The sequence below is a fragment of the Telopea speciosissima genome, chromosome 6 (assembly GCF_018873765.1).
Source record: "Telopea speciosissima isolate NSW1024214 ecotype Mountain lineage chromosome 6, Tspe_v1, whole genome shotgun sequence".
NCBI classification, from domain to species: domain Eukaryota; kingdom Viridiplantae; phylum Streptophyta; class Magnoliopsida; order Proteales; family Proteaceae; genus Telopea; species Telopea speciosissima.
The window spans coordinates 13360597-13371633 of NC_057921.1; the positions used below are offsets into that span (position 1 = coordinate 13360597).

Genomic DNA, 11037 nt, shown 5'->3' on the forward strand with positions numbered 1-11037 from the left:
TTTTCGCACGACTTTACCACAGGAGTGACCACAGGAACAAGGATTGCTACGGGAAAATGGAAGGCTTAACAAGTATTCTTCCATCACCAAACAAGAAAAAACTAGAACTAGAGAGAGAAAGCCAAGACACTAATGGTTTCATGGATCAGCAAGCGTAGGGTTCATGAAGGGAAAGAAGGGGGAAAGGATGTGAATACTTGTGCCATGCAAGAATCGAGGTCTGAAAGAGTCTTAGATCATCCAATAAATTTCAATAGGAGAGGATGAACGGTCGAAGATAATAAATACTAAACCAAAAGATTTAATCGAAGGAGATAATAGGCAACTGAAGACACTTACTCGTATATCCATGGCCGAATTCAGTTCTTAGATGCTGAATAAGAAAATTTTTCACCCAATCACTAATGTAGAAGAGGAATTATAACAAGCCAGTGTGCCTGGATCTCCATCGTTGATAGCTCTAGAACGACAGAGTTAATGGAGAAGAACTAAGAAACAATGGTGCATCTCTCTCAGACCCAGTGCTAAAGAGAAGCTGAAACAAAAACCAGGAGAAGTAAGGGATAGAGATGAAGGTCGAGCAGCAGGAAACGAACAAGATGCCTTAGAATCAAAAGATTCAGGCCAAGGAGAACGGCTATTTCTGAAAGCCTTGGAAACTCCGCAGGGAACCTAGGTTCTTCCGCCCTTTACCGCCTTCCCTTAAAACCTTGTGTTATACCAGCACCCTAGATACTAATAATATAATCTTATTCTATGCCACTCAGATGGAGCGGAGGTCTATGCCGGTGAGCTGTTCTCTTTGGTCATCAAGCTAAGCCATAAGATTATTGACCAATTTATGGGGTTGACTATACCACTTAAATGTCACACTCCTGCCTGGTTTATAAGGGCCAATGTGTGACTGGATGTCTCTGATATCCAACCAACCCACTAGGATCGCAAGTGCAGTACCCCATTTACAATCATTATCACAAATACAGAATTTAAATACAACGGAAGTAATTTAAATATAGAATTAAGACAGTAATAAGGAAAGCTAGTGATAAAGTTGTTATATATATATAAGTGAAGTTGAGTTACAAAGGCAGTTCTCATTTAGTAACCCAAATCCGAAAAGACTTATTTACAGTAGTTTATATACAAAAGTGTTATAACAAAAAGAGAAGGAAGTAACCTGTTTGTCAGGCAGCTCAAGAGAACGCGCAGTCATCACACGAGCACGAAGCATCGTGCACCACCATAAGAGGAGTATCAACTCCAAGAGCTGAAGGAGTGTCCTAAGCAGAAGAGACTCCCATAGAACCAGCAACAATATCATCTGAAAAATATGAGGATCCACAGGGGTGAGCTCCACTGAGCCCCAGTAAGGAAAAACATGCAAACACATATAAATAGTCCATGATGAATGTCCTAAAATAAGCATGCTCCTAACATGGATACTAGGTCACATGAGGTATAAGTACTACTGTAATAAAATGCTAGCTTCAGTCCCGGAAACACATAACCAGATGTCGGTCACCCGAGCGAAACCATTCTACTACGGTGGAAACCCGACAGCTCAGGCATCAAACATTTGACGCTAACGGACCCTCAGTGACTAACCCTACTATTTATTCCTACACTTGTAGTGTTCTTCGGTAATGGGATAGTGAATGGCATTCTGGAATCATCCCTTCGGACCTACCATGGGTTATCCAACACCTCTCCCCTGTTGGTAAGGGACGTAGTACTGGGCAATGTAAATCCTAACCATCTGCAGTCTAACATGATGGCATATGTATCAAATAGAGTAATTGTAAGATAACCAGTACATCATCATCATTCATACAGTTTCAAGTAAAGTGTCAATGTAGTGCAACATGCCAATGCATCCTAATTCACATGCAACTAATGCAAAGAATTAAAAGTTATAAAACTACATGATCTGAATTATATTCATGATGCATGACATGGCATACTTAGTCAATAAACACACAAAATTAAGTCCGAACTTCCCTTACCTGACATAGTTGGTAATCTAGCCAATTAGAAACCCCAAAGTACAAGTAGTCCTCACCAAAAACAGAGTAAAACAACCCTAATTAGACATTAAAACATCACATATTAGTTAGGGTAGTAATCTAGGCCAAAACCCTCAAATTATTCATGGTTTTTAGTATTAAACTGTGAAATTATGTTGACCCACCTTAGATTAGGATCAAAACCTAAAATTGGGTCCATGCATGTGAGGATCCATGCATTTGGAACAAATTAAAAGCCCCAATTCTAACTTAGCAGCCGGATGGAGTTGCAGGCCAAGACAGATTCCTCAACCAAGAGTGGAAAAAATTCATCGATGATGACTTCACGGACTTTCCTCCTAGGACGAGTCCCAAGAGCAAGGAGTATCGGAAGGCGCATCTAGTGTCATGTCACCCAAACACTTCATGCCCTAGTGAAGTCAGTGTTGAAATATGGATGCTCTTCAGACGGAGGACACACCATGATGGTCGAGGGGTAAGTTACTAACCTTAAGTTATACTTGTGCATCCTCCCCTCTATGACCTTGAAGTGTGGGCCAAGGCCCCAGAGACTTGTCTTTTGCTGTTCAGCCTTTTTAGCAAGAACGGATCCATGAGCGGGACCCACTGCTGGTGAGTCCATCCGAGAATCCGTTCATGCTATTTGATGCTTGTGTGTGTTTTCCTGTGTGGGGCCTATGTACCCGTGTTCCGGACATGATGGCTATGTCCCCGGACATGGTGGACCCCACCCTCAGACTCTCTTACATTGTTGGACCTTGTTTGTGGGCCCATAAAGCCTAAATCTGATTTTAATTAGAAACTTGTCTTTTGAACCTAAATCAAACAGACCCTAAGTGGACCCCTTCCTATAAATAACACTCCTTAAGACCCTATAATGACTATTTGTTGGACCATAATCCACCACCCAAAGCTTTAAAGACCTCCTTTGAGCAACCCTAGTTGTTGTTCTAAGGTCCCATTATCGTAACCCTATGCAATCAACCCTAGAGGAGCCCAATCCTTGAATTCTTAAGATCAATGCTTAGGTTAGGTCATTGTGATCTTAATGAACCTTGTGATGGGCCTCCCTAAGCCCTAAAAAACATAATACACATAGAAGTTTAGGTTGGGAAATGATAACTTAAGGAATCCATATTCTGGCTAGAACGGATTCACGATCGGACCCAAGTATCGGGACCCCGTTCGAGAATCCGTTCAAGTTATAAAAGGTTAAATTGAACATTTGGCATGAACGAGTCCTCGACTGAACCCACGAGCCTGCCTCCGTTCGAGGTTCAGTTCGAAAAGTAGAAGCTACTGCTTCTCTTAATTGAACATTTACATTGTATTTTACCTCCCGTAAACAAACATTGGAAAATGTTTAAATATGAAAATTTTACATGTAAATATTTTCATGTAAAATTTTATCTATGAAAATTTTATATGGAAAATTTTATGTCCAAACAAACAGAGCATTAATTAAATTAGGTTTGATGAATATACAAATCCAACGCTCATCTGTTCGCTACCTTCTTCCCCAAATGCTCAAAAGCCTTGTCATGACAAATCAAAAGAGGGGAGAATTTTTTTATTTTGAGGCGACGGGAAGTAAGTCAATATGAGAAATTACATCAAAATCGAGACCTTACAAGTACAATCATTCTGGTTATGAGCAATTTTGCCCTTTTTGTTTAATTGAACTCTAAGCTTTTATCAAGGGCAATCAATCTGATGAACTCCACTGCAACATTGAACGCATTAAAAGCCGCTAAAGAAATGAAGCTTGTGGACGACAAATTGCCTCCTCCTCCTGATAAATCTGATACCCCTCTGAACACAATACACGGCACTCCAGCTGACATTGCTGTCTGCTTATAAATGACCAACCACCCAAACCATTTATATATATTACAAGTACCTTCTTGATCCATAACATAACTCATTGTATTATATGATAATGATAATACTTATTAGGGCAGTGTGGTCCCTGCGCCAGCATGAGGCCAATAGGAGCACGCAGAAACAATAAAGGGGTGAGATTTTCGTCTTTCATGGGGCCAGGCCAAGGTTGGACGATTATTTCACCCCATGTTATGTCTGGGCACAGGGGCTGAAATCCCGGATAGAATTCTTTTTCCCTAATTAATATTATTAGGGATAAAGAACGCTACTTAGTTGTGTGGCCCCCTGGAAACAAGTGGGTGCAAAATCATCATCCAACCCACATGGAAAGACAGAAATCCCGCTTTCTATGATGCTAACGCACGTGCTTCTATTGGCCCCCATGTTAAAACTGGGCCACATGACTAGTTAACGTTCTCTTGCCCTATCTATTATTATGCTAACGCACGTGCTTCTATTGGCCCCCATGTTAAAACTAGGCCACATGACTAGTTAACGTTCTCTTGCCCTATCTATTATTAGTAAGGCCAAGAGATCTCTGTGGAGCTGGATTTTCGTCTTTTTAAGGGGGTAGAACGGTACTTTCACGTGTTTCTATGTCTACGCACAAGAACCATGCAGCAACCAGGTAGCGTTTTTTTTCTTTCCATATTAATAAATAACAAATAAATAATTTAAATTTTAAAGTCTAAAATCTAAATAAAGTTGGAAATGAATTAAACTGACCTTAACAACAGCGTCACTCTCTTCGTCAACAGTTGAAATCCCAAATTCGTGGAAAAGAAACTCACGGTATGCAGCATTGTCAAGGAATATGTCAGCGGTTGAACCTCTCAAGTGGAGTATGTGGCAGGCAGTATGTTTCATTCACACATCCTTGCAACTCCATCTCCTATAAATAATAATAATAATAATAATTTTATTTAATTAATTAAAAGAATCGAAACTAGATTTTAATTAGTATTTCTGGGTAAAATTTTCATTTCATTAGTTGCTCTTATTCACCTGAAGCATTCCCGCAATGTTGAACCATGTTGGGTCAATCTCAAGCCAGAAAACCTCTTCCATTGGATGCCCAACAGAGTAGAATTGTTCCTTCTGGAACTCCACCTTCGCCAATAGATTCTTTCCCTTCGCTGGAAAATTGTAGGCTCCAAACCTCAATTCCGGTGACTCCCCTTTTTCAGACATAAATTCCTGAAGAGGGAAAAAAAAATTGGGATTGTAGAAAATTAATCACCAATTAATGTCACTATGTGATCGTATATATATCCAAAAGAATTAGTAGATCTTGGTGCTTATGTATGTAACCACCAAAGTCATTAAGTAAGGCCTTATTATAATTAATTCAGGTAATTTAGTTAGTTTTGGAGGGTTTTTACCTACCATCCATTTCCAAGAACTAGTAGTATAGGCTACGTATTTAAGAACGCCCACATCGCCAAACGATAGCGAATCATTGGCACTTCCGGCAATCCTGTAATGTACAATTCCTCTAATCTCAAAAACGTCGACAAGTATTTGCACCGTAACACCTGCATTCAACTGCACATTCCATAGAAACCATACAAGGTTTAATTATTGGTGTACATGTGTCCCTCTCATTTTATTTAGAACAACCATTTTTAACCATTGTGACCAAGTGGACGTGGGTTTGAGTCTGGAAACAACTTCTCTGGAAAACAGGGGTAAGACTGCGGGCGTACATTATGACTTTCCCCAAACACTAGAGTGCCAAGAGCCTTGTGCACTGAATACACCCTTTATTTTTTTTTAACTATTTTTAACAATGTTTTCCTTTCAATAGATCAGCCATGATGAAAAAAATACTAGACTATTGACTGATTATACAAATTAGAATTAGCCAATTAATAGGAGTGAGTATATTGGTGGATAATATCACCAAAAACATAAATGATATTTTGGGATTTGGATTGGGCTAGGCCTAGGTTTGAGGGCTGATTAGATGTGAGCTATTATTCTTAGGAATTGGGACAGAATAAGCACAATTCCTACACGCGCGGTTTGGGCCTATGACCTTTGGCGTTATTTCAATCTAACAAGAATGATAGAATAACTACTGATAAAGAGAAAGGAAATATGATTTTTACCCTTTGCTCCCCAGACATTACGTAAATCACATCTATGCCGTGAATGCTCCCAACATTGAATCTCCTCCCTACGCAGCCATTGCAACAGTAAATGAAACAAACTTAGTATTGAGTACGTACGGAGGAAAATGGGAATAAAAATTAGAATAAGAGTATGTACTATGTAGAGGGAGAACACCAGAAATGTGAGATTTCCAATGGAAAACTAGTGATAGGGCTTATTTCTTTGGTGTTTTCCGTTGAAAGATTTTATATTCTCACCATACCTTTGAAGAGGATTAGAGCGGTTTGAGCTCTATAGTTTGTATGAAAAAGACTTGGTTTTGGTTGAGCCCAACCCAAGAGGTCAAGACTTGTCAACATACTTTAGCTTTAATAGTTTAAGGGAAATTGATACATGCTCTGTCACAATCTTTGACATATTCTCTCCTACATGATTATGTGGGTCTTGTATATATGAATCGTAATGTACTATTCTCTCTTTTGCGTCTATTGGCTTGGGATATGAAATATGTCAATATATATTATATATTGATGGCATTCAATCTTCCATCATAGTTTAATTTGTAAATAGGAAAAGGTTCTACATGTTGCCAATGTGCAATAACGTTGACATAAATAGTTAATGGGAGCAGGGGAGGGGGCTCATAGCATCTAATCGAGTAGTCAATGGGAGGGGATGTTGTGTAGTGCATATATATATATATATATATATATATATATAGAGAGAGAGAGAGAGAGAGAGAGAGAGAGAGAGAGAGAGAGAGAGAGAAACGCACAAGTCAAAGAGGAGAGAGAATGTCAAAAGAAAAGAGAGCTTCTTTTCCTGATTTTATATGAAAGCATGAAAGGATAAACTATGATGTGAAATGTGATATGATCTCGTATATCTCATCCCATTGAGATAATAGTAACAAGGCCCTCTTTGTTTAGAGGGGAAAGTGGGATGGAATTGTTGGGGAGATGGAATCCACATGTTAGTGGGGGGGGGGGGGGTTATCACCTCCAATTTGCAGTACCTCCAATTCCTCTAATAGAGGGGAATGGATCCCACTTTGGGTAGTGTTTTCGGGCAGGGGTAGGGTGGTTATTTCCACCCCCATGTGAGGAATTGGAGTAATTGGACGGGATAACGATTCAGTTTTGTAAGTTTCACATCAGCATTTTCTTACCCCACCTAAGTCCCCTCTAAACAAATGGGGGCCAAGGAAAAAGGTTTTTAGTGGGGGAGTGTATGCTTTGCGTTAAACATTGAGGGGGAGGGGGTGCAAAATGATTGCCTTGCCTCTCATGAATGACATTAACGTTCGGCCTGTTGATGCTGTCGTGCGCTCTCCATTGGCCCTCATGCACGCGCAGAGGCCACTCTCCCCACTGAGAACTCTTACCCAAATAATAATGAGGTATCAATATCAAAGGGTGTTTTGGTCAATTGGCTGAGAGAGAATTACCGGAGAAGTCAACCCAAGGGACGTCGGAGTTGGGGATGAAGTGGCCAGAGGAGAGAAGGGCGTCTTCTTCATCAGGGAAAGTCATTAAGAGACCCAAATAGGGTCCACCATCTTGGTTCACTCTATCCATCACTCCATGTAAAGGATGCTTCAACCGCAGCTGCGTCGATTGCTCCACCGCCAGAAACGTAAACAGCAAGAAGATAAACAGCCTCTCTATCATTCTCCCTCTCCCCATCACAAATATCTGAAGATCATCCAGATCCACCAATCCCCACCGTCTCATCGGAATATTCCGAACCCCACTCATCCAGATTTCCAAAGTCTCTCTTCCGCTATGGCGATTCACTTATAACGTAAGCTATGCTATTGCTGTTGCTACTGCTATGTATGGTCCGTATTTATTTGACCAAAACAGAGTACGGCGAATGGGTAGGTGTGGGCGTGGGGATGTTCTACTGTACATCTCATCTGAACTTTTACCATCTTTTTCCCAATGTTTCCTTTTCAATCATTGATTTTATGAAGTGAAAAAGACTGAGACGTGTAAGGCTGCGTTTGGTTGCTCTCATCATTTAGATTTGCTATTTTTTAAATGGATCCGGTTCCTCTCTAGGGAGCTCTACACCCAGGGTATGCCCAGGGGGCATCCAAGAGTTGGGCTGTGCCGCACACATCTCGGAGTATGCTTAGGGATGTGTGCAGCACAACCCAATGGCTGGATGCTCCCTTTGCATGCGGGGCTGCTCCCTGAAGAGGAGCTCAATCCCATAGGGGTTGGAAGTTGGAATATAACAACATCCCTCAAATTTGGCCCCGATTCACTTCTTTATTCAGATGCCAAACGCGGTGTGTTACATCCGTATCTCATGTTTTCTCTTCTCTTGAGTTGTGCTTGATATGCATTTTTAGAATAGATTCTGAGTTTAGATTGCTTCTTGACATTCAATATGCATTCTAGAAATAGATTATGGGTCTAGAACGCGTCTTAAAACGAATCTCGATTGAGTTAAAGGTATGTGAGTCTGAAAGGACTCAAATGGTTGAGCTAGGTTAGTGATACTATCTAACTAGAAGAACTGCCCGGGTCAGCCTGACTCAAAAAGTTTGGTTGCCCGGGTCGAACCTCGTGCTTTCGATCTCCTATTTGCGCGAAAAACTCGAAAATGCTCTCCAAAGGGCAGCAAGATAGGAGGGCTTTGCTGCTACGAATCATGCTTTTCAAATGAAGATGAGATTGATCAAAAGCCTGTCTTGAAACCCAATATGTATTCTAGGAATAGATTTTGGGTCTAGAAACCCTGTTCTTTTCTATTCTCAATTCAGAATGCAAATTTAGACCCAAACAATACTCTAAGAATGCATAACAAACACAGCCTTCAATTCTTATGAAAGACTTTTGAGGTTTTTTTTTCATGGAGAACATGGATTTCTCAAATCAAATCTCTTGGAGTGAAATTTGCTTGAGTTCTCATACCAGAGGTCAGTTTTTTAAGTTTTCCTGCATCAACTCCAATTTTCTCTAGCTTTTCAAATTAGGGGTTTTGAAATTTTTTTACAATGTATTCCAAGGATATCTCTCTCTCTCTCTCTCTCTCTCTTAATTTCTCCACTTGGAGTTGCGTCTGCATTGCCTTGCATAGTTATATCCTCTAAGGCATCCTAAATTATTTTCCTGCTATGAATTTGTGTCTGTCCTGGTCTAATCAGAAGCAAGTTCCCTTAACCATTTTTTAACCCAGATGGAGGAGCCATCATTCTTCGACCAGATGATTAATTGCCTCCGCGCTACAAGCAAGTAACAATTCATTCTTATGTCTTTCTTTCATGCTCATTTAGTTACAGGTTTTTTTCCCCCTCTTTAGCACCATTCTAATGTTGGCTTTTAGTCCACCTCCTCTGTATTTCTTAATTTTTTGCTAGCTGATTAATAAGGATACCAAAGAAAGATACTGTCTGATCCATTTTTAATAGCACCTGAAAGATTCACTCAGGTCAGAAAATGGGATTTCTTGTCATGCTTCCATAACATTATCTGAATTATATCTTAACACTACTCTGCTATTGAGAAGACCTTTTGCTTTTCTTTTCTTTTTTTATTTCCTTTCTCTTGACAATGTCCTCCCTGAAAATCTTAGGTATTACACTGGTTACCCTACGGGTTATTCACTTCACATCAGAACGCGAGTTTGTGCATCTCATGCCTGAAGGTCATCCCGTGGTTGTTGCATTTACTATCAGTTAGTAGCACCCTTTTCCATTCCTATTTTGCACATATTGATATGTCACAGACACTCATCTCAACTGCTTTGGTCGGTCTACTTGTGTTCATGTTATTTGCAAGTGTGCCTATACAAAGCATCTTGATAAAGTAATAGAGGAAGCTGCCACTGAGTTTTATCTCCAAATAAAATTTGTGCAAAATTTGTAAGGCATGTTGTTGGATAATCATGTTGTGAACAAAAGTGTTTCTTGTGTTCTTACATAGTACATTGATATATTTTTATGGGAAAATTACAAGATTAATCAAAATTGAGTTTCAACTTACCCATCCAATCTTATTTTTAACCAAACTACTCAAAAATAAGATTAGATATTGCAAAGCTACCTTATATAAACAATTTCTCATTATCCAATCCTGTGAGGACACGTGAAAAGAAGGAATCAAGAAAGGAATGATAAACAGAAGAATGGGGTAAAAGATCTACTACAACGAAGGGTAGGTAAGCCCAAGAGTAGGGAATCAAGATTCTGGAAGGGGCATTCTTGGAAATACATTATGAAAACTGGAATAAGGGAGAAGACTATAAATAGGAGGAAAGGGGACTGGAATGAAAAATTCTCCCGCTCCTCCAAAGCATTTAGATCTGTCTTCTCTCTCCCACTCACTCTCACACCTCCATGAATGTCTGGATCTTGTTTCTCTTCATTCACCTTTGTATATTCCAATTCTGATTCAAACGAATTAATTTGATTGAGATCTCTGGATCCTCGATCCTTGAATTGAAGTGTTGTCAAAGGATTCTTGCAATTTACGTTGTACAACATTTTTGGCGTCGTCTGTGGAAAACGAAGTTCGATCTACGAAGATCCACAATGACAAATACTCGAAATCAATCGAAGACTGCAAAGGTGACCAATGCAGCTATCACAACGGCAATCGCACAAGATCCGCCAATCGAGAGAGTTCGTGAGGAACGAGAGGATGATGTAATCTCAGAGGAGAACAATTCAGAGAAAGGAAACTCACAGAGAAGGACCACCGAAGATCCACCACGTTATGTTACAGTGGAACAGTTCGAGGCGATACAAGTACGATGGAAAGATCATATGGAAGAAATGATGAATTTGCAGCGCACAATCTTACAAGGTATCCCTCAAAAGATGCCTCAATTAGAGCAGGAACGAGAACGGATCGCGTCTCCGGAACACAGCGAGAATCACAGTAATGCTAACTATGTATGTGAAAGAGCAAAAGACATACAAGATGGTAACAAGAAACTTGGATCGCAGATGACGAAGGGAGAGCAGGCTCTGAATGAGAGGGTAATAGAGCTACAGGAACAA

The 11037-nt window shown here is 40.1% G+C and overlaps 1 protein-coding gene across 1 annotated transcript; it reads right to left on the bottom strand.

Moving 5' to 3' along the window:
- Positions 1 to 3697: 3697 nt before the first annotated feature.
- LOC122665453 (bark storage protein A-like) lies at positions 3698 to 7734 on the bottom strand. The gene is given in 7 exon segments (XM_043861603.1): positions 3698 to 3874; positions 4635 to 4746; positions 4748 to 4800; positions 4914 to 5105; positions 5295 to 5453; positions 6020 to 6087; positions 7471 to 7734. Coding segments are annotated over 7 exon segments (999 nt in total). The 5' UTR covers positions 7709 to 7734.
- Positions 7735 to 11037: the final 3303 nt, after the last annotated feature.